General features: G+C 42.1%; 2 protein-coding genes and 2 long non-coding RNA genes across 6 annotated transcripts; 2 read left to right on the top strand and 2 right to left on the bottom strand.

Annotated features, from left to right (window-relative positions):
• Positions 1 to 1,587: 1,587 nt before the first annotated feature.
• Positions 1,588 to 9,230, bottom strand: LOC120672334 (potassium channel KAT2-like). 3 transcript variants are annotated; one of them, XM_039952671.1, is made up of 11 exons: positions 8,735 to 9,230; positions 8,439 to 8,654; positions 8,189 to 8,344; positions 8,061 to 8,118; positions 7,651 to 7,968; positions 4,110 to 4,349; positions 3,908 to 4,006; positions 3,785 to 3,817; positions 3,518 to 3,703; positions 2,769 to 3,423; positions 1,588 to 1,980 (listed from the first exon to the last, which is right to left on the bottom strand). In XM_039952671.1, exons 1-11 carry the CDS (start codon positions 8,848 to 8,850, stop codon positions 1,868 to 1,870), a joined length of 2,190 nt encoding a protein of 729 aa, XP_039808605.1. In that variant the 5' UTR covers positions 8,851 to 9,230; the 3' UTR covers positions 1,588 to 1,867. The 3 variants fall into 3 exon arrangements, with proteins under 3 accessions (XP_039808605.1, XP_039808607.1, XP_039808606.1); XM_039952673.1 differs by lacking the exon at positions 7,651 to 7,968; XM_039952672.1 differs by lacking the exon at positions 8,439 to 8,654.
• Positions 4,272 to 10,349, top strand: LOC120672336. The gene is made up of 5 exons (XR_005674072.1): positions 4,272 to 4,416; positions 7,305 to 7,455; positions 8,420 to 8,662; positions 8,784 to 8,863; positions 9,724 to 10,349. It is a non-coding gene; the product is annotated as an uncharacterized LOC120672336 (long non-coding RNA).
• A 1,132-nt stretch (positions 10,350 to 11,481) lies between these two features.
• Positions 11,482 to 16,521, bottom strand: LOC120672337. Its single transcript, XR_005674073.1, has 2 exons — positions 12,976 to 16,521; positions 11,482 to 12,872 (listed from the first exon to the last, which is right to left on the bottom strand). It is a non-coding gene; the product is annotated as an uncharacterized LOC120672337 (long non-coding RNA).
• Positions 16,522 to 17,218: 697 nt separating this feature from the next.
• Positions 17,219 to 21,527, top strand: LOC120672335 (phospho-N-acetylmuramoyl-pentapeptide-transferase homolog). Its single transcript, XM_039952675.1, has 8 exons — positions 17,219 to 17,397; positions 17,772 to 17,849; positions 17,932 to 18,146; positions 18,701 to 19,151; positions 19,248 to 19,312; positions 19,386 to 19,579; positions 19,860 to 20,068; positions 20,650 to 21,527. Exons 1-8 carry the CDS (start codon positions 17,257 to 17,259, stop codon positions 20,830 to 20,832), a joined length of 1,536 nt encoding a protein of 511 aa, XP_039808609.1. The 5' UTR covers positions 17,219 to 17,256; the 3' UTR covers positions 20,833 to 21,527.
• The last annotated feature ends 1,251 nt before the right edge of the window (positions 21,528 to 22,778 follow it).

Raw genomic sequence — 22,778 nt, 5'->3', positions numbered from 1 at the left:
TAAAGTATTAAATTTAAAAAAATAAAAAATTAATTATATAATTTGGTTATAAATGACGAGACGAATTTAATGAGCATAATTAAATCTTGATTAAACAATAAATTGTTACAATAAATCTACAGTAATATATACTAATGACAAATTAAATAATTTTAATAAATTTATCTCGTAGTTTACAGACGAGTTTTGTAATTAATTTATATCTAATACTTCAAATATGTAAAAATTTTATTTTAAATTTTATTTTGAAATATTTTTATTTTAAAATTTTTACACAAGACATGTAAACAAGACGAGCTCAACTGCGAAGCAGCAGCCTCTCATGGCGGGTCAGCGCGGATGGGTTATGGGCCTTTGGCCGTGTTTGGTTACAAACTATGGATTTACTGCAGTATTTTGACCAAAAGTTTAGAGTAGCAAACGAAGTCTAATTACAAAACCATCTCCACAACCTTCGTGTAAATCGCGAGACGAATCTAATGAGGCCTTTGACCGCGTGATTAGAGGATGGTTACTGTACCATCACTGTAGCAAATCATCAATTAATTACTGTCATTAGATTCGTCTCGAAAAATTACACTCATCCCTGAAAAGATTTTACAAATAGACTTCATTTAATACTTCATGCTTGCGAGATTCTCTTCTCAGAAAACGTGCATTAAAAAACCAAACACAACCTTTTATGGCTGAAAGCTCAGGGCATTCATGGCGAGCCCTGTGACCCCAACTACCAACTGCTGGCCGAGGAGATGCGTATCGTAGCCTGCATGTGCGGCCTGCCATCGGCGCGGTGGACCGGTCGGTACGGTTCTCTGAGCTCACCAAGGAAAGAGGAAGGAGAGCAGCAGAGGAGCGGAGTAAACGGCCACGGTGACGGTGACGTGGTAGTTGGATGCGCCGTGGCCAAACACCAGATAAACCAGGCGGTAGATTCCTGATCCAACGGCCCGGAGAAATAGGTCGCGCGAGTTACAGCGACGCCGGCAAGTTCGGCTGGGCCGTTGGACTTGCCTGCCGTTGCCGCGGCCGCGGTTAGCCGGTTACCCCCGCCGATCCCCTCCCGCCGCCGGCCCGGTGCCCGACCCGGCTCCCAGCGTCCTCCGCGCCCGACGACCGATGCCGCGGAGCGCAATCTCCGGGAGTCTCGCCTCAAGGTGCGGCCGCTTTTCCCAATCATCCCCTCGCCTCAAGGAACTTTAGGCCTGCATTGCTGACTGCCTGCTCGCTTCGTTGTGGAGCGTAAGGAGGTGCGTTGATCCTCGCTGGTCTCAGATTGGATGGTTGGGTCTGCTTGTAGTTGTCAAGCCGTTCAACTTGTTGTGTGGATGCAGTATTCGTTTAGGTTCAGGGTGGAATTGTTGGTCTCCAGCTTCGATATGTTCAACGAATTTAAGTACATTTCAGTTGATATGACACTAGGTAGCAGCCTTTACGCTTACAAGTGCAAATGTTGAATCTCGTGGCCCGGTTCTCAAATTTGATCTATGTGAGGGACTTTTCACTTGCATCCTAGTCTATGCAGTTTTAGTGATACAGTTTCATTTATAGAAAAGCTGATTTTTTTTATACATCTCATCCGATATTGATAACTCAAACCAGCATTGAATCTGCAGAATAGAGTTGTATAACCTTCGCCAACTCTCTATAGTTCTGTACAGTACTTTTCTGAAAATTTTACCTCCCGTTTTCTCCTAAGCAGCAAATGTTCTCATGATTCCACCAAGTTTCACAATTTCGTAACCCGCGGCCATGGATTACAAATGGGAACAGACCGTGTAGAGGAGCCAATCAGCAGCCACTCCTCATTCTAAAGGGGAAAGGAGTTCTTGCCGTTTGCGTAGTTGATTTCTTCGATGTGCTTCCATGATCAAGACTCCGTAAGAAATAAATGGTCGCCATCTCGAATAACTGTAATATCACCAATTTCTGCAAATTCTTGGTTGAACAGTTTTGTGGGATAATAACCCGTAAACTTCTGGCCTGCACCATAAAATTGCAGAATAAGATAGTATGGTATTGAGTGCTCTAGGAATTCCTCACTGATGGCTCAATTCAATCTAGCTTGGTATTCTCGTGAAACAATAAATAAACTCGAAACTCGTAAATTAATATTTGCTCAATTCAGTCCAGTTATCCAGATAATGCATGTACAGTGTCAACTTCAAACAATCAATGTTGAATAGTTGTGTGGTAGCTGTTGGGACACAATACAATACGTGGCATTGTACCATAAACTCTATAGAAAGAAAAATATCTTTTGGTTGGCACATTACCCACAGGGTTTATTTTGTTGATTAAAACAGCATTAAGATTTTCGGTTGTCTTGGTTATTTCTGATTTCACAAAAAAAAACGTTATACCTATTGCCTACTGAGATTTAGTTCTGTAGTTATTAGTCAATCTTGCACAACTTAAATTTCGAATGTTTCTCTAACATGCAAGTAAAAGTTGTATGCAGCGGTGGCTGCAGCCTGGCAGTGATTTTGTGGATCAATACTTTGTCTTACCTGACCAGTTTGTTTTGGTTTCACTTTGTTCAGAAAGGTCATTTTAATTTTGAATAAAATGAAAATTAAAATACTACAGCAATAAGCAATATGAAACCTAGGCTCTCCTAACATATTGCAGCTGGAATGACTTCTCAAGGAAGCTCACCCCCTTTTGTATTTAGAAGTTAGATGCCATAGCTCCTTTTGGACTTCTATGAGCTCTCTAGTCTCATGGATGCCTTTAATGGTAATGATATGCATGGATTGAAGAATACTTACTCGCTACAGTGAATAATTCATCCATAGATCCTGGTAGATTTATAACTTTTGCACATGGGACCTTCAAATTTGTGTTCTTCTGTGAATACCCATGAATCGTCACTCTTTTATTTTCTATAACCACAGAACCACCATCCTTATATGAACATGTGCCAATTTCTGTGTTCTTACCAGTTATCTCCTGAAGGTCCCCAGGCACCGTGAATGCAAGCATCTTATCAGGGATCCTTGACTTCCTGATTTTTGTGTGTTCCTTTGTGTTTTGGGTAATGACATGAGCCTTCTCAGATCCTGTGATGCTACTATCAGTCAACTTCGGTTGATGAATATCTGCCTTTTCTTTGTCCACAGACTCTGTACACATCGTTTTTGTAGGAATATGTTTTTCTATGCCTCCACTTTTAGCATTCAAATAATTGATTCTGTTGCAGTCACTGTGATTTGCAGTCTTATGAAGTGGTTCATGTCTATCCGTTTCTTCAAGTTTTTTACAGTTCTCATCTCCATAACATGATGTTAATCTTTCTCTGCCTTCTGATTCATTTTCTTGACTGACTAGGTTGAAGGTGGAACAACTATTATACTTTCTGAAGTGTTGATTGTGCATTGATTTCGCCATGAACTCAGCGGAGAATATTGGATCTCTGCCTATTTTCTGTCAAATGATGAATAATAACATCAATTTCTTTTTCTGCATGAACAAGTGAATTATATAACACCATATCATGATTATATCAAATGATAAACACCTGGAATATATTGCTCAGTACAATTTGTTCGTCTTCTTTGTTATCCTCAATAATATTTTTTAGCACTGTTGTGCTCACCCTCAGAAGTTGTGAAATTTTGGTTGTACAGACTGTAAATGGCTGGGGAACATTACAGAGAGCCCCAATTTCACCAAATATTTCACCAGTGGACAGTACTCCCTGAACCTGCATTTTTTTAGTGATGCACTTTAAAATTTTTAAATGTTCCTTTTCCATTAATGTAAATGAACATGTGATAATTCATACCTTTTCACCCTCATCCATCTCAATCCTCTCTTCCTGCCAAAGAAGGTAACAAAATGATAATATACATGGATGTTAGATAATGACAGAAAAAATGATAATCTTCAAAACTATAGATATACTAACCACCGCTCCTGAAACTAATATGTAAACATCTGTCGGCGCTTCATTTTGTAATATGACAGGTTCTTTGGGTGGAAAGTACTCTGCTTCCATTGCAGTGACCTACAAAGAAAGGACAATCGTGAGCATTCATTTGTTTTCATATTTATTGTATACATTCTTCATTTCCTCTAGCATAGCAGAGTAGTTTTCTTGTGCATCATACCAGTTGGAGCATGCAAGTAAAAGAAACACCACGGAAAAGATAGACTTTTTCAATGATGGGGAAGAATAAATGGTATGCTATGCGTGATCGGATTCCATTTGGGAGACTGTCCAAAGTTTCCTTCTGTTTCAGACCCTCTGTCTTATACCTTAGGCAGATATGAGCTAGCATTTCATCCCTTATGTGTTTAGGTAACTGATTTCTTGCAGCAAACTGGGAAGCAGCATGGACTGTGTCTCTCTGCAGCATTGGAGAAAGGAAATATCAAGAAATTTTTGAGAAACCGACAACAACATTGAAACAAAAGGTATATCATTCATGTATATGTCTTTGCATTATGACTTATGAGTGGAGTTTTAATCCGTGTTTACTGTACATGCATGATCCTGGAGCACTAAATGATTGGAAATTTATGCAAGTTCCATTTCTTTTGGATCATTTGGTCGACTTAAAATTTGATAAAACGAACTACAATTACATTCATGCAATTAAGTTAGGGGAGAGAAATGAACTAAAATAGCAAGTCAAAGTAATTTATTAGCTGACTGAAAAAACACCATTAGGTACCCACTTTTTTCTCGAAAGCTCAGGAGAACTGCGCCTCAATATATTAAGAAGAAAGGAGGGGTAAGAGCCCCAAAAGGTACAATTAGGGCCTGTACCAAGCCTAAGACAGACCCCTTAAGAACTATTACAAGAACACACACAAGGGGTGAGACCTGACCAACAAGAACCAAGGACAAGCACCTAAACCACCTGATTTCCTAGGGCGAGGACGTGTGACACTCCTCGAGCCCCAGCAAAGGACCACTGTCTTAGGTCCTCTTTGATGACCGAGACAACACAAGACACATCAGGAGTAATCCCATCAAAGACGCAGCGGTTGCGATGCTTCCAGATGGTCCAGGCTCCCAAAATAAGAATGGAGTCAAAGCCTTTTTTAACCAGACCATCCACTCTAGTGCTAGCGGCCATCCACCAATCAAAAAAAGAGAGGTCATTCAGTGGAGCCAAGGTTTGTAGATTGTATGTTTGCAAGACCGTGAACCATACTTGTCGGGAAAAGACACATGCAACCAGCAGGTGATCCGCAGTTTCCTCAGCCTGATCACAGAGAGGGCAGGCAGCAGGGTGGGAAAGACCTTTCCTGGCCAGGCGATCTGCGGTCCAAATTCTGTTCAAAGCAGCTGTCCAAAGGAAGAATTTGCACTTGCCTGGAGCCCAACTCTTCCAAATCTGTTTCCAGGGGCCAAAGCTAGTAGCTTCAATGAAGAGAGGCTCATAGGCAGATTTGTTGGTGTACTGTCCAGTGGTAGAAAACTGCCACACATGAACATCATCCACTTCTGCTTGCAAGGAGAAATTAGAGGGGAAGTCCCAAAGTTCAAGGTATTCCACAAGAACTTCTAGAGTCAGTGCTCCTTTGATGTCTGAGATCCAACGTGCATCATCCAAGGCGTCAAACACCGATCTCTTGCGAGCTCTAGGTGCTATTGCAGCAAACAAATGAGGCAGCAATTGATCCAATCTTTGTCCATGCAGCCATCTGTCCGACCAAAAACAAGTGTTTTTTCCATTTCCAACCTCAGAAACAATGGCCACAGAGAAGAAAGCCTTGACCTGCTTTGGTGCATGGACAGGAAAGAAGTTCCACACCTTGTCGGGTTCGGTCTTCAGCAACCATAACCACCGCAAATTAAGGGCCCAAGTAAGTTGCTGAAGGTTTGTAATGCCTATCCCACCAAGCTCAACTGGCCTTGTCACCTTAGGCCAAGCAATGAGACAATGGCCGCCTCTAACATCTTTGCGGCCCTTCCACAAGAATCCCCGTCGGCATTTATCTATTGCCTTCAAAGCCCAAGGAGGGAGATCCAAGGCCATGAGTAAATAAACAGTCATAGAAGTGAGCACTGATTGTACCAAGATTTTCCTTCCCGCCTTGGTGAGGAGATCAGCTTTCCAACTTGGTAGACGGTCAGCAATCTTGTCAACCATCGGTTGGATCTGATTCTTTGTTAACTTAACTGGTGAAAGGGGTACTCCAAGATATTTGCAAGGGAAATCCGAAAGTGGGCAAGGAAGATTAGCAAGTAAGACTGTTCGGTCTTCCTCCTGGCAATGTATAGGAAGTACTGAACATTTTTGTACGCTAGTTTGAAGGCCTGAGGCTTCCCCAAAAAGCTGCAAGATATCTAAAGTAACACCAATGTCCTCTGCTGCAGGATGAAGGAAGATGACCACATCATCGGCGTAGAGGGAGATTCTTTGCTGCAGTGCTCTAGTGGCAAGTGGTTGCAGCAACCCCTCTTCTGAGGCCTTTTTAACCATGGCACACAAAATATCCATGACAAGAATGAAAAGCATTGAGGACAGAGGGTCGCCTTGCCTCAGCCCGCGGCGATGGGAAATTTTGTTGCCTGGGGAGCCATTGAGCAGGATTTGAGTGGAGGAAGAGGCCAGCAGCCCACTGATAATGTCACGCCAAATAGGGCCAAAACCCAAGTTCTTAAGGACTTCCAACAGAAAAGGTCAGGAAACGGAGTCAAAAGCTTTGGTAATGTCCAATTTCATAAGAACACGGGGCTGTTTCTGCTGATGCAAGAACCTGGTCGTGTGCTGGACCAACACGAAATTATCCAAAATGAAACGCCCTTTTATAAAAGCACTTTGATTCGGCGAGACCAATTGATCCAAGCGACCAGCCAACCTGTTAGCCATTAGCTTTGTCACCAGCTTTGCAAAAGAATGTACCAAGCTGATGGGCCTGAAATCCTTCACTGGTAGCATCCTCTTTTTTAGGCAGCAGCGTAATATATGCAGAATTAAGGAGATGAAAATTGCCAAACTTTCGGCTCCAAACAGCCGACATGGCAGACATAATATCATCTTTAATTATTTGCCAGCACACCTTATAGAACTTGCCTGTAAAACCATCGGGGCCAGGAGCTTTATCAGAAGGAATAGAGTTGATAGTTTTCCAAACCTCTTCCTCAGAGAAAGGTGCATCAAGCTCCTCTAGATTTAAACTTGGTGTGCCCAATTCCTCCAAGTTAATAGTAAAATCCCGGTCAAGACTGACCCCCAACAGCTTGTCACAGAACTCAAAAATATTCTTCTCCTTTTGCTCATGGTCAGTAATCACCACACCCTCAGTGGTGAGTCTGCTAATAAAGTTCTTCCTCTTTCTATGCCTAGCATGCTGATGAAAAAGGGCTGTGTTGGCATCACCCTCGCTTAACCAAGAGATGCGTGAACGACTTCTAGCAATTGTACGCTGCAGCGATGTAAGAGCCAAGGAGTAGGGCTTAAGCTTGTTGCGCAGCCTTGTTTCAAGTGTATACAGAAGGTATTTTTTTCTGAGTTATCCTGGCATTACTACCTGACATGCATATGCTTTACATTAGAATATCAGTGTAGCAATGGAACTCTTCTTTTTATTTATTTTCTACTTCCATCCTTTTGCTTAAGTTATGCAAACATTAATATCAACATCACTAGAATTATAAAAAGATTAGCGGCTGGTGTTTCGAAGGGAACGTACAAAATTTCTGGTACGGCAACTTCCCTGGACAACCAGGTTTGTCATGTTACCTATGATGTACGCTGTCAGTCCCAGATTAAAGAGCATGTAGCATGCACTAAATAGCATCTCTCTTGGATTCTCTGCATGCAAGTCCCCATAACCAGTTGTTGTGAGTGTTGTAATGGACCAATAAATTGATGTAACGTATCTAACCCATAGGCTCTCTGATCTGTAGTTTGGCATTGCTGCTCCTATCCAGGTTCTCGCTTGATTAGGGTATGTATCAGCTATTAAGTAATTGAAGCATCCTGCACAATGTACTGCAAAAATAGTAACCTGCAGAATTTACTCAAAAGTACCGAGTAAGTTTCTTCTATGGAGGCATATATGTTGATTTGTATCATGTCTGAGGGAACATGCACACTTACAGAAATTAGTTTGATGCATCTTATCCAGTAGTAATTCAATCTGATATCCTTTTCGAGCCTGGAAGAGATTAGTTGCCCTATTAGTTCTCAGCTATCTTATTTTCAAGTCTTGATTCAAAAATTCATACCTGGCAAATAAAGCACTGAGGCGTCGGAGGCGCCATAACCGAAGCATGTCAAGCATCCTATAGGCAAGGCCATTTGCATGTTTTTTAAATAGTAGCCCGAATGGTTGATATGGAATTGTTGAACAAACGTCAAATATGAACCACGAGGAGATATATCTGCATACAGGCTATTATGAGTTTCATGACAACTGCTATTTTTTGTACATGTTTCTACTATTGGGTATAACATAGTTAAGATGGAGGTGCTGACCTAGCTGCAATCCTTTTTGGATTATCCACTAGAAGATACGATTTCTGATCCAGATATGCTATAAAAAAAGTGAGAATGATATCGATTGCGAAGATGCTATCGACAATAGTCTCAACAAGAAAAAGTTCCCATGAGAGATGTCTCAGAAATGCTAGTTCAAATGGGCAGATCCATGCTGAGGAAACAACAAGAACAAGCAAGAATATCTCCCAGATTCTGCTGAGGTATGGCAAGCAAGTAAGATAACTATTTCTGTACTCATTCACAAGAGTTGGAAGTAAATGCAATGAGTTTACCTGTAACGCGGATCATAAGGAGAAATGATGAATTTCTTCAACTTGATAGATTGGTTTGCTCTTGCTCCTAGAGATGGGAGTAGATCATTGTGGAATATATTGCTAATATCTTCCATTGGACGAACAAAGGTATATCAAGCTTGATATCCTTGTACTATTTTTGTTGCAGAGTGATAGTTGTGAATGCGCTGCATAAATAAGAGTTTGGTTTAGCTGCAAGAAAGAATAGGATCAATAAACATGGAAGTATGATATTTGATGTGGACTTCATTAGAAAGTGACGTGTTTTTATCTCTTTACTTCTGTACAAATAAGTGGTCTAGGCTGTCTGCTCGTAATTTTTTGTTAGATATGAATGCTGTCTGCCAGTTTTCTGTGATGTATCACCTTTTAGGCGTGATGCACAAATTTCATAGAGTGACTGATGGATATATAATCATCCACTAATAGAATTTCAATGTTGCTTTTGAGAATATAATAAACTTTAATTCGTCTACTATGGTGTTTATAGGGGATTGTTAGTAGCATGAGAAAGTTGTTCTTAGTACAAATAGCTGGTCATGCTTTTCTGCGTACAGGCATACCCATTTTTTTTTACAACCTATGGGATATGAAATCTGTACATGGAATAAACTGGGGAAACTTCTGGCATCTGAAAAATGCATGAATTAAATGAAATATTACATCTGAAAGTGTAGATATTGATATGCGCTATGCAAGCTTAGCACTGTTGATTTCTTGTTATGATTCATGCCACAGAGGTCCGAAATAGTTAGAAAGGTGGAATTATTGTGATTCTCATCGTGAATAACTTTTTTGTTTACAAAAGCTATCCTATGAGTTTGCTCGTAAAAATGGCAAGACATAAGACAATAGGGAATTAAATTGTATAATTTCTTCTTTACAATGTACTTTCATGCACCTATCTTGCAATGCACTGCCATTATTGGAGCATTGTAGTGACAATTTTTTCTTATTTTCCTTTGCAGGTGTGCTGGTTAATGAAGCTCTGTGTGACAACTATTAAAAAAAGGAGGGTGAAGAAATTGTGCAGATTAGATGGCTTTGGTCTGGACGTTTGGCCTTCCTAACAAGTCACAACCTACTAACTGCCTTCCAGATTCTGATCTTTTGTCACAGGCTGCCTGTGGGTGTGCACCTTGGCTAGAAGCCTGGCTCAAGACTTGGCTGACATTTGTTGTACCTTTGACTTCATCACATGTAGCTAACTCGTGATCCTGGGTTCTAGAGATGAGCACCTGGAAATGAAAATGTTGATTGGTGAAGAATAAAGATAGCTCACGGGGTTCTCGCCTCTTCTCATTGCTGCTAAATTGCATTCCATGTGATCACCCAGCAATATATCCTACAAGGTTTCTCTTCTACAAGTTGCAATTTAATGGGACTCTTGAAAACGAATGTAACTGGCTATTGATCAAGACCATGGTAGCCGCATTCTTTATTGACGAAATAGATTGAATTAGGAAAAACCATGAATCCCTTTTTGTGGATCATGGCATGAACTGAGGGCAAATAAGAAACCGCACCTGGCATGGTTACCTTAGATCGTACCGTGAACCTTATTGTTCAACATATTAAACTTTCCCTTTCTTTTTTTTTTGTTTGCAATCAGGCTGTTTAATTTGAAGCTAAAAGTTAACAAATTTTGACAGGTTGGGCCTACCGCATAGGCGCCCACATCTAATAAAATTTGGGAGATTTGTCCATTTTTTATTTGCCTGAATGTATTGATTCATTTTCTTGTTTATTACTCTTGTCAGTTTCAGGTTTGCCAAGTTTTGTGAGATTGTGCCCAAATTTTGGTAAAATCGAAGAAGTGACTTGGAGACTGCAGATGCTAAGTTCCAGACAGATTTTCCTGGTTTCCGCCTCGATGGAATCATATAAAAATGGAGCCGGAATATTCTAGCAGTAGAATGCAATGTGAGCTCAATTTATTTCTCTGTCGTACCTCCTTGTTTTTCACTGTTTTACGAGAAAGACGAGGAGGCATTGTGCTGTCAAAATAGTTATCACCAGAGACGAGAAATGATAGGTTACTGACAACTGGAGACCTGACCATCGGCTGGAACCTCCAAAATCAACAGCTTGCTTTTTTCCAGTAGAAAAATGTATCCAATGGTAAAGAAAGCATGTTTTCTTCATACATCAATGCACCGTGACTTGTAGCGTCACGCTAACCAAACATTAGCAAGGTGGCCTGTACAAATAGTGCGGTTAACTAGTATATTTTATTCTAACAATTGATTTTTTTCTTAATATAATATGAATGTGAGTATAATTTTTAAATTGTTGACCGAGAAGGATACTTCTGAATTTTCATTATGGTGATAAAATATCCTTGAACTTTTAAAAGAAGATTTATGTGAGTGTCTACCATACGTAATACAACAACAACATAGTTTTTTTTCCCAAGCAAGTTGGAATATGCTAGTCTACCATACGTAATAATCAAAATTTAATTTTAAATTTGAATTGAAATAATTATGAGAATTGGATGCATCCCATAGTGCTAATCGTGTCCAAGTATATTCTTTTCTTTGTTTATTCTCCAATCTCCAATTCCTATATTTTAATGCTGTTCCCTTTTGTCTCAGCTGATGCACCTTTGAATGTTGCATCATGAGCCACTGTTAACAAATTCATTGTTGTGCTCGCAAAAAAGGCCTCTTTTATAGCCACTTCCCGTTTTTAAGATGGGCTACATTACAAGCTCAATCACAATATTACCAAAAAGACTGCCGGATGCAGTTTCAAAAAGAATAACTGCCTGATCTACATTATTCAACAATTGCCACAACAGTATCAACTGAGTTACAAGATTATACATGAAACAAAACCACCGTCGTCTTGAGTTGATCAAACTGAGTTACAAGATTATGCATGAAACAAAACCACCAACATCTTGAGTTGATCAAGAGTCTGCTAGCAGGGGTTTGTATTGATAACTTCAATTCATTGCTCAAAGGCGTGCATCAAGGGACAACTGCTCACCACCCTTGATAAAGTATACTATTTTCTTTATTCTTGACAACAGTTCCTTTTTTTTTTTGTGCAACTATGCATCCTTGTCACCACAAAATGTCAGCAAAGACAAGCAGATCAGCTCACATAAAAGTGGAAGAAACAAACCAAGAATAGAGTGACGCACGCTGAAATTGGGCAGCATTTTCAGGTTGGAGAAAGTAGTTAACGAGATCTTGCAGGAAAAAAACTTATTTAGATCAAAACAAGCAATTCATCCAAACAAGTTGGGTCATCCCAACCAACAAAACAAGGAATCCACCCACATCTAGGTGTATCAAATCAAGACACAAGACAAGTTGACATCTTAGTCCCATCACCACGATCCAGGTCCAATTTGAAATAACGCATAGAATAATACTGGATAGCATTAAGGAATAAGTAGATAGAGAGCAAACGAGAAATACTTAAGTACGAAATAATGATAAAGCAGAAACAGTAAGGTCGTTCGAATGGCTCAGATCTGCCCCAATATCAACACAATACTTGTTGGAAGCACCATGTAATCTCTCTCTCTCTCTCTCTCTCTCTCTCTCTCTCTCTCTCTCTCTCTAAAATGAACATTTTAAGTAGGATTGTTCATTCCAATATGTACTACTGCTACACCACCACCACCACAGCCACCGAAGCAGCAGCAATTACTACAATTAGTTGCAAAAATGATTACTTGTAATGGTACAAGCCATCCTAGTTTTGCTGCTAATTGAGCAAAATACTAAAGGTAACAACAATTCTGGGATTCTAAAAAGCAATAGATCTATGGGGCATTCGATCATCACTGCCACTGAAGAACAGTACAAAAGTAAGATCAACAGACACAAGTGGAAACGAAAATTGAAAAAACAAAGGAATGTATAGGAACTACCAGAATGGATCAGCACTGCACAGATATAATAGTTCTGATGGCCCAAAGGTTACTAGTAATTGCCAAAAGCACAACGCCTTCAGAGTCCAAACTCACCCAGGTCCAACAGGAGTACAAGACCAAAACATAACTAAAGAAATCATTGCAAGAAATTTTGAGATGAACGAAGGTAACTGAAAGTATCTTCATGCAAGGGAAGCACTGATGTTGCAGCAAGGTAGAAGGTAACTGCATGAAGTTAGGCAAGGGTAAGAAAAGGAAAATAATTTAGCAGAAAAGGTTAGACAAAAAACACGCTGCAAAAACATATTCAACTAAAGAAACAAATTACATAAAGTACTGTGTGGGTAGCAGTAAAATATTTGAGGGGGCTCAGCTTCGCCTTTGCTCGATCATATAACTGTATCCGCGCCTTCTCTTATCACCTGATCAACCTGTTCAGATAAGTGGAGCTGTCCTGGTTATCAACCATGAAAAATGGCATGACCATCCAAGGACAAAACCATTCTAGCATAAGGTGTGTTTAGTTGGTGAAAAAGTTTAATGCATAGTTGAAAAGGTTTCCAAGAGAGGACACAGAATTCCAGTTTAATGCCAACAGCAGCCCTGATTCCTCAAAGGTGCTTATCTCAGACATCATTGTTGATCATTGCCCCCAATTGGAATTTTATTTCTTCACTCTTGAGACCAAGGCAGGAAATCGTGAGATTGAACTGACTTGACATATTAGTCCCACTAACATTGACCCAGGTCCCAGGTCCCAGCTTCGAATCCAGCAGGAAGTGTAGTAAAGAGCCCCTAGAGATCTAGGTCGGCGGTAAGACAGAATCACAGAGTTGTAGAGATCAACACGAAATGCAAAAGGGCACAAAGGAATCAGTAGCTAAGAGCTCAAATGAGTAAAAACAAAAAGTTTGAAACAATAAAATCAAAGAACAGATTAGCTGCAATTGCAGCAAAAGCCACCTTCAAACAACCCTGGGGGGGTTAACTCGAAGGTTTTGCATAGTCCAAAGAGTGGGTTAGGTGGTTTTAGATTCCACACCAATATCACTCCTCACAACAACATTTGGACCATGGCACATCTCAATATATATGTCATTTAAAGATTTATTCAGACAGGCTTCAAGAAAGGAAAAAGAGATCACTTGAATGGCTCAGATTTAACCCATTATCAGCATGACATCTGCAATACAATGTAACCTCTCTCTCTCTCAACCCAAATGAACTTTTAAACAGCATTTTCCAATGTCCGTTCAAATGGGCCGCCAGCTGTCATCACTATCAGCAGTAAAAGGGCAGTTGGCTGCAGAACTGGTTACTTGTTGCACAAGCCATCCTAGTTAAGCAACAAAAAATACAACGTACTACAGGTGCCAACTAAGATGATGCTAGCGAGCATGATCTCTCTAATGGGAAGGTAAATCATCATAGCCACTCAAGAGTAGAACAAACAAAAAAGAAATATCACACAGCATCATAAACAATAAAATTCCAACGTGGATGTATAGTGGGATATGGATTGAGATTTCTTTTATCCTTTTTTCCCCTTTTTTGAGGGGTGTTTCAAAAAGAGGTTGAAAATTCTAAGTAAAAAATTGCGACTGATAAGCACCAAAACAAAAACCCAACTTGCAGTTCCCAACCCTTGCTTGCTGCCACCACTAACCTTGCGGCACCCGTTCAAGAATAGGGGCAGAACCGCAGAAACCAGTATAGGACATGGGTGTGCAAATGTACACATGATAATTTTTGCCAAAAAGATCAAAGTTAGTAGGTACAATACATATATATACATGTAATAGGGTCAGATCCGAATAGCTTACATTAGGGTTTGGGGTGCTCCATTTCGCACAGCAGGAAGGAAAGAGAAGGGATGAGCATACCTAGTGGGTGCTTGTCACCAGAAAACGGCCTGGTGAAAACATGACGAAGGGCACCACGCTAGTCCAGTCGTCGCCACCAGGAAAGGGGAAGGCCATGAGAGGGAGCTGCACTGGTTATCACTCATCTGAATGACCATCCTAGGCAGAAAACCACAAACAAGGAATGGTTGCATAGTGGCAGCAAAGGACAGGGTCAAGGTCAAATTTGATACCACAGCTGGCTCGATTGATGGAACATAAAGGCAAGTCCTTTAAAAGGGCTCATCATCATTGCGCTCCATTTTCGTATAAATATCCAGGTCAATTTACACATAGCATTCTCAAATTCTCAAAGGCATGCATGTAAGCAAAAATTCAGACATTTATGCATGAGAGCTGTGTATCTTTATATCAAGGGAGAGAAAAATTCAGACATGAGTGCAGATACAAATAGATAAACAAACGAGAGAGGGAAGGATCCATCAATCACAAGGCCAGCTCTCACACTGCCTGACAAAACCCCGACCGGGAACCACAGCAAACCTGACCCACAGTTCCCAATCGTCTGCTGCTGCGAACATGCACAGCGGCTCAAGATCCAAAAAGCCAAAATGTCACAGCAGGAAGGATGGCCCCGGGAAGCACAGGTCCGAGAGGGCCACTGTTACTAGTCAAGTTCTGACCGCAGGATGAAGGCGATTTTTCCACATTGTTAAATTTTCAAGCTGACGATAGTTTGAAAGATGAAAAGAAAGACAAACAGAGAGAATGGCCACGGTGTGGTGTGGTTTATTGTAATTGGACCCTTCTTAATACAAAGTTACGCAGCTCTCCTGCGTATTCAAGAAAAAAAGAGAGAATGGATTGTACGGAAAGACAATGCTGAAATATCCGCTGTGTTTGCTTGGCTGTGGCTGATGGCTGGTGCATTGAAACAGCACTAAGAGGGCTCAGCTTCGCCTTTGCTCAATCATACAAGCCAAGTTCTCGCATCTCTTGCTGCACAAATTTACTCATCCCAATGTAAGTGGAACTGCGCTGGTTATCACATATCTAAATGACCATCCTAGGCACAGAACCACAACTAATAAGGGATGGTTAAATAGGCTTCAAGAGGGGAGAGCTTAGCTCAAAATAGATACCCACAACTGCCTTGATTATTCAATGGCATGCAACTCGGAAAAGGTTGAACATCATCGCCCTCATCGCACCGCGTATATTGGTCGGCGTCTGTTTCCATGTCAGATTTGGTCAGCCTAAGTAAAATTTCACTTACACGGGGTACTTTTACCCAAGTCAGAAAACCACCTCTTTTGCATCTCATCTCATATCCTGATCCCGTTCGCACTGCCCATCCAAATGCCACCAAGGTGGAGAGGATGAGAGCGGAAGGGCTAGGAACATTCGAAAGCAGAGCAGAGCAGATCACAGCACAAAGAGGCAACAACAGGCGAAAGAGATCACCTCTGCGGCAGCGGGGATATCGACAGGAATTGAGAGAAGGCATCACAAGCGAGCTATATATGCATGCTCCATCCATGCATCCATCAGGAACAACGAATCAGGACACCGCGGCCGGCCAAACCCGACTCGGAAGCCACCTCAGGTGCCACCGCACAGTTCCCAGCCCCTGACAGGCTGACACCACCGATGCCAATGCAATGCAATGCAACGGGAGAGAGATGGCGAGGCGGCACCATAGAGATGGGGACCTTAATCGGCATCCGCTCCAGAGAATGGCCCGCGCACAGCCTCGATTCGACATAGGATTTGGGTTCAGGGGGGAATGGGATGTGCAAATATATACATACACACATACACATATGAGAGAGAGAGAGAGAGAGAGAGAGAGAGAGAGAGGAGGAGGAGGAGGAGGAGGAGGAGGAGGAGAAGGACTAAGTACGACGACGACGGCGGGGACGATGGAGGCGGAGGAAGAGGAGACAACGAGCATACCAAAACGAAAACAATCACAATCTCAGGAGGTGCTATTCATTCACTATAATGGTAAAAAGTTAAATACCCCGAAAAAATCCATCAATGGCGGCTCAGATCCCGCGTTGCCCGACCACGCCCCCGACCAGAACCTGCCGCGAACCCTGCCCCCACGGTCCCCAACCCCAACCCCCGTCGCCGCAGCACCGTCGCCCGGCCAAAGGCCTGCAATCCGACGCGGCGCGGTGGGGAGGGGAGAGGGGTGGCCCCGGGAGGCATGGATCCGAGGCGGCTGCCGCTCGGAAACCGGGCCGGCGCCAACCGCGGCGCCCTTCCTCATCGCCGCCGTTTCTTGCCCAAGGGCCGCGGGTAGTCTGGTGATCACCGGCATCCGCGAGTGGGAGCAGGCGGCGCGGCGGTGGTGGCAGATTTGAGGCATTGGAGTAGCCATAGAGCGCGCGCCTCGCTGCCGCCGCCCACACGCGGTGGCCTCACACTTAAACTAACGAGTAAATGAGTAATCTGGTCGGAGACGGCGAGGTTTTGTGCGGGGTTGGGGGGGAGGAGGAACTGCGGGGCCCACTCACGCGTCCGCCACGACACGAGCGAGGACGAGCGGCTCGCGGGGGTCCAGCAAAGGAAACCAAAGCCGAAGCCGTGCGCCGCGTGCAGCCGCCGGAACACCTGGGGCGTCTGGGTCACCGGCCTATATGCACCGAGTCCACGAGGCCCCGCCGCCTCGAGGCCACCGATAATCGCCATCGCCGTCTAAAAATACCTCCCGACTCCCGATCTCCGCCGACTTGACAACAATGGCTTCTCCCGCGCACCCGCACCCGCACCCGCACCCGCCACCGCACCGTCCCCGCCTCCGCTTGCGGCGGTCTCTCCGCGCGCCGCCGACGCGGCTGCCTCTTCCCTCTTTCTACTCCGGCCGTCCCTTGGCGGTCCAGGTGAAGTTCCAGATCTCTCGCCACCTTTTTTCTCCTCTTGCTAGCGAACCTCCTCGTGATTTCCGCCTCCCTGATCTCTCGCGGAGAGCCGTAGCGCGTCAGTGAGCGCGTAAGTCTGAGGGATCTCCCAGATTCTTCGATTTGATGCCATTTGATTGAGAAATCCGCTCGGAATGATCAGGTTCTTGCTGTTGCAACAAATGTTCTGTAGACTTTGAGGTGGGACCCTTTCTATTACTTGCATGACAGCATGAACATTACTTGGCTTGGGAGCGCTAGGATTTGGCTTGTACTTCAAACCTCAAGTGATTATTTCTGTTTTTCCCTAAGGGGAGTGTTTGAAACTATGTAACTGATCCTAGTCGCTTCTACAGGTGTCCCAATTCAGAAGCATAACCTCAAGAACGGCACGGAGGCGTAATCCGGTTCAAATCACCACGGCATTTGATGATGTACTGTAATACTTCTACCCTTCAAGTGACCATTGTTCACTGTGAAGTAGCTTGCTTAACCATTTGTACTGATTTGGTGAAGGATCCCGGGGACTTCTCGTTGGTGCATGATGATGGAGAGGAGGATTTTGGCATTGCTCCATATTCAAGTGAGAGTGAATGGAGTGATGAGGATGTTGTGTTGACCGCATTTGGGGATGTTGAATTACCGGTGACCGGCAAGAGCCGTGCTGAGGGTGCCTTGACTGTTGTTGCCCATAGGTTCGCCACCATTGACAAAGGGCATAAGAAGAGCAGGTGAGTAAAGTAGTTTTTTTCTTACGATCATATAAACCAGATGTTGCAGCATATATCACCGCTTTTCCTCTCTTCTGTTGTTGGGGTGGGGTGGGGGGGGGGGGTGTTCTAGAGTAGCAGTTCTGAATTATATTTGCTTGGAAGTAGAAGAGGCATAATTGCAATTAACTGAAGTGCTTGTATGGACAAAGTAGTGTACCACTACCATATAGGAATAAGGCTACATGGTAAAAAAAACCCTGGGATGTGTGCATAGCATTTACTCCTATGCATTTTTTTTCCCTGGGATGGGTGCATAACATTATTTATTGAACTATCCTAGGTCCTAGGATGTGGTATGTACTATGTACTTTATTTCTGAATATGGTGTACTAGTACAATAAGGGCATATGCTACTATCTTCGAGTTTAATATGTCTCAGGGAAAATTATGTAGTTCCTGTTTGTCGTGGTAAATGGAACAGAAAAAACTTCATACTACAAATATGGATAGATAGGATTTTTTACAGCTGCATTAACTAGGTTCTGACTGAAGTTCTTTACATTAATTCCCAGAACTCAACAAGGGCTGATGAATAATGTTGGACTGGTTGCTTTCTTAGTGATGTTACTTTTCTTTGTCGACTGGTGTTCTTGGAAGATTGTTAGACTACCGCTGGACTCTTTTTACTTGACACGCCCTTTTTTAATATCAGCAGTTTTATCAGCACTTGCTGGATTTCTGTTTGCACCAGTCGCTGATAGCTTGAAGATCCAACGTTTCCGGAGGAGAGGGAAGTCTGTTTCTCCCTCAAGTAGAAAGCCAACCCCAGCAATGGGAGGATTGTTCTTTGTTCCTATTGGTATTTTTGTTGCAAGAAGAGAGGTTGGTTCCAATTCAAATGGAGTTAATGGAGCAGCTATGATTACCCTCATATTTGCAATGCTTGGGTTGCTTGATGATATTTCAAGTCTTGCCACAGATCGCAATTGTAAAATACCACAATGGATAAGGTTCTTGGTTCAGGTAAGCCATTCTTTTCCAAAGCGTGGATCTGCAAATATGATGTCCTTCCATGTTACGCTGAATTTAACACTCAAACTATCTTTGCGTGTGTTGCAGATTGTTGCTGGGATTTACTTCTCTATCTGGTTGGGTTCTGCAGATATTTCGACACCATATAGCATGTAAGCATACCTGTAACTTATATATGCCTTGCTCCATCTACAGCTTAACTGGTTCCAATTTATTATGGTGAAGGAAATTTTTGGTTCCTCTGCCTCCACCTCTTGGCCTTGCATTCATTGGAAAAGTTTATTTGGTTCTGGCTGCTACATGTTCTCTTTCCATGGGAACAGCAGTAACATTGGTTGATGGTCTTGATGGCTTGGCTGGTGGTATTGCTGCTTTAGCACTCATAGGACTGTCTGTTGCTGCTCTCCCGATCTGCTCTGGTAAGATGTTCTATATTCCATCAGCCTGTGCCTTATCATTCTCATGCCTAATATTACTTTGGAGCAGCAAAAATGAAAGAGTAAAAGTATTTCTCTTTTGTGAAACAGGCATGATATAAAGCTTTTCCTTGCACAAAGGGGTCTTGTATATGAGAACTATCTTGCGAGTTTGTCTAACGGATCTTAAAATTGTATTGAAATAATTAAAAATCAGTAGATGAATATTTGATATTATTTTTTTGAACGCTGTAACATGATTAGCTTTGCATAATTTCTGCAGAGCTCAGTGTTTTTGGAGCATCAATGTCAGGTGCATGCACTGGCTTTCTTTTCCACAACAGATATAGAGCCTCAATAGTTATGAGCCGGGTTGGTTCTTTTGCACTCGGAGGAGCAGTTGCCGCAATCGCAGCATGCAGTGGAATGTTTCTTCCAATGCTAATTGCATGCAGTCTCTTCTTTATCGAGCTACTGTTTGCAATATTGCAGGTGTGTGATTCTGCTCGTTCATTTTCTTCAATAGTTTGAATACTAAAATATGTTTATGCTTCATGTTATGCTGCATCTGCATCTGGCTATTTGTTGATCGCTTCTCTGGACCAACTACTTCATGTCATCCTCCAATCTTTGCGAACCCTAGCCCAGAATGGCTGTTCGTTGTGTGATAATGGAATTAAAGATGTTGAATGAGGATGTCATAAGAAAGTCTTTTTGCTATAGATTAGATTGCTACAATCAATGAACTACACAACTTAAAACAAACGAAATGAAACTGACTTTTGCTTTTTGCATATTTGTGTTGCTTCTTTTTGCTACCGAAAGTAAAAGTTCCTATTTCTTTCAAGCATCCCCTCTTTATATTATGAATTCCTATTAGTTTGCATCACCGGATCTTATATGGAGAATAACATTGTGCAATGTGCAAGTTATGTTTTTGGTCAAGTTAGAATCAAGTGTGGTGCTGTCAGAATTCAAATAGCATCCATTCCATTTGTTAGCATTTTTGTAGTGTCATGACCTTCTCAATTTAGAACATAACTGTGAGGTCTGTAATTTTTTTTCTGCCTCAGGTTCCTTTTCGTGTGGCTATAAATTCTTTCCGTGGAACAAACATGCATCCACTGCAAATTCGCCCATCGCATTACTACCTCAGATTGTGGGGCATAAAGGAACCTTACATTGTGGCGGGTGCATACATGATATCATGCTTCTTAACTCTGCTGGCAGGATACCTTGGGCTTGTTTCAGCGTAGATGAAGGCTCAGTTGTCATTCTTTCATTGTTTACTGCTTCAGGTGTGTGATATAATATATGTTCGGTAGCTTTTTTTTCTTTAATTTTTGCCAAGGCTGCCGTTCAGTGATATTACTGAATAAACTGATGTAGAGGAGAATTTTTTTTTTCACTACCACGCCCGAATTTCGTTACTTTTTTTTTGAGAGCCCTAAACTAAAGTACAAGTTGTAGTATCTGAACTTACAAGTAGACACACACCACACACCCACTCACACCACATGCAACACCCCCTACAAGTAAGCTAAGAACTACTACAACCTATCCTCCAAAGATGCCTGCTCATGTGCCGAAGCACGGTCGGAAGAGGGCCACCTGAGAAACTGGGGAAATACCCCAGTGAGCACCGCACGCTCGAGCTGCTGGCTCGAACGCGGGCGGGCTGGCTTCCGCACCTGGGAGCCAACCACCCGAGCTAACGCTCGGTCTCCCGAATTTCGTTACTTAAGATGTAGAGGAGAATTGTAGAGTGAAGCTTGTAGGGTTCCTTAGAAAGGGACCCTGCATTATACTGCATGGATTCCTGATGTATCGTCTGCCTTAACTTTTCTCTTTTTTATTTTTTCTGGCAAAGGAACAAAATGTAACTTGTCTGTGACTGTGAGCTTAATTAATGTTATCACAGATGGTATTAATGCAGAAAATTCTTTTGTCTTACATGAGGAATTGAATCATAGTTGTTTCATCAGTGCGCCTTGATTGACAGAATGAAATTGTTGAATTTTAAGCATGGTTGATTTGAAGTTTTGATGCATGCTCTGCAAGGAAATAGGCGCATGATAGCCCAACACGGGTATGGGCCTTGATAGGCCCAAAGGTTGCTACAGCTTACCTGTCCTGGAAGCACACTGTTGCTCCTAATCAGTGCTTATTTTATATTCATATTAAAAAGGATATGTGCTGTGGTGTCTTGTAGTAGGAGTTGCAATTTGAAAATAAAAATGCGAAATACAGAATATATCAACGGAAAATTATTTTTAAAATTAAATTTGCTCTTTAGAAATCATTGGCGAGTTGACCTAGATAGGTCGTCGCCAATTCACATTTTCTACTGCTAGATTCTGCTTCTGCGTCCCAGTGAGATACGAATTGTGAATCCAGCTGATTGCTGTATATTTCTATTGTTTGAAGTGCTGCATTGCGTCTCGTTAATTTATTCCTAATAATTGTTCCTATCAGTTGTTAGTATGTAGGGCCGTTTAGGAGTGCTTCACCCAAAACTTCTCCAGTGAAGCCAAAACCGGTGGAGCAAAAAGAAAAACGGGCTTCATCTGGCTTCTTTGTTTATTTAGTAGTTAGTACGGACTTATAAAATGATTTCACGCAACACCATCTCGATTTGCCTAAAACCGAAGCTGAAATAAGCTGACTTGGCCTGTTTAGTTTCTAAATTTTTTCCTACAGTACACGTCACATTGAATCTTTGGACATATACATAGAACATTAAATACAATTGAAAAAACTAATTAATTACACAATTCAATTGTAAATGATGAGATGAATCTTTTAAGTCTAATTAATTCATAATTAAATATTAATTGTCAAATAACAACGAAAGTAGTACAATACTTAATTCCAAAAAAATTCACGAACTAAACATAGCCTTAGAACCCGTTTGGCTGGGCTTGAGATGGCTCTAGCTCTACCACTGTAGCGTCAAAGGACTGGAGCCTGAAGGACCGCAATTTGTTGCTCCACATGCTCCTTGTGGTTTTGTGTTTTGTCAGGGAAGAGGGAGGAGAGAGAAGATAAACTTCGGTATATGAAATAGTACGGTTCATATGTCAGCTGGAGCCGGAGCCGATTGAAACCCGGTCAAACGGGCTCTTAGTCCGTAGCTTTCATTCTTTTTCAGGCGCCCAAGCTCTGGTGTCACCTCAGAAACCATCTACTCCCAATGATTGAG

The sequence above is a fragment of the Panicum virgatum genome, chromosome 5N, assembly GCF_016808335.1.
Source record: "Panicum virgatum strain AP13 chromosome 5N, P.virgatum_v5, whole genome shotgun sequence".
In the NCBI taxonomy this organism is placed as follows: Eukaryota; Viridiplantae; Streptophyta; class Magnoliopsida; order Poales; family Poaceae; genus Panicum; species Panicum virgatum.
Note: the sequence above shows the minus strand (reverse complement) of the source record. Positions and strands in the feature narration are given on the sequence as shown.

Bases quoted from the DNA above. Each gene is read 5' to 3' on its own strand.
- LOC120672334 (XM_039952671.1), bottom strand. From the start codon at position 8,850: ATGGAAGATATTAGCAATATATTCCACAATGATCTACTCCCATCTCTA. The intron at 3,818-3,907 runs GTTAGTATATCT...CTTCTTTGGCAG, and splicing joins TATTAGTTTCAGGAGCGGTG to GAAGAGAGGATTGAGATGGA. The intron at 1,981-2,768 runs GTAAGTATTCTT...TTTATGGTGCAG, and splicing joins TGAATTATTCACTGTAGCGA to GCCAGAAGTTTACGGGTTAT.
- LOC120672335 (XM_039952675.1), top strand. From the start codon at position 17,257: ATGGCTTCTCCCGCGCACCCGCACCCGCACCCGCACCCGCCACCGCAC. The intron at 19,313-19,385 runs GTAAGCATACCT...ATTATGGTGAAG, and splicing joins ATTTCGACACCATATAGCAT to GAAATTTTTGGTTCCTCTGC. The intron at 20,069-20,649 runs GTGTGTGATTCT...TTTCTGCCTCAG, and splicing joins TACTGTTTGCAATATTGCAG to GTTCCTTTTCGTGTGGCTAT.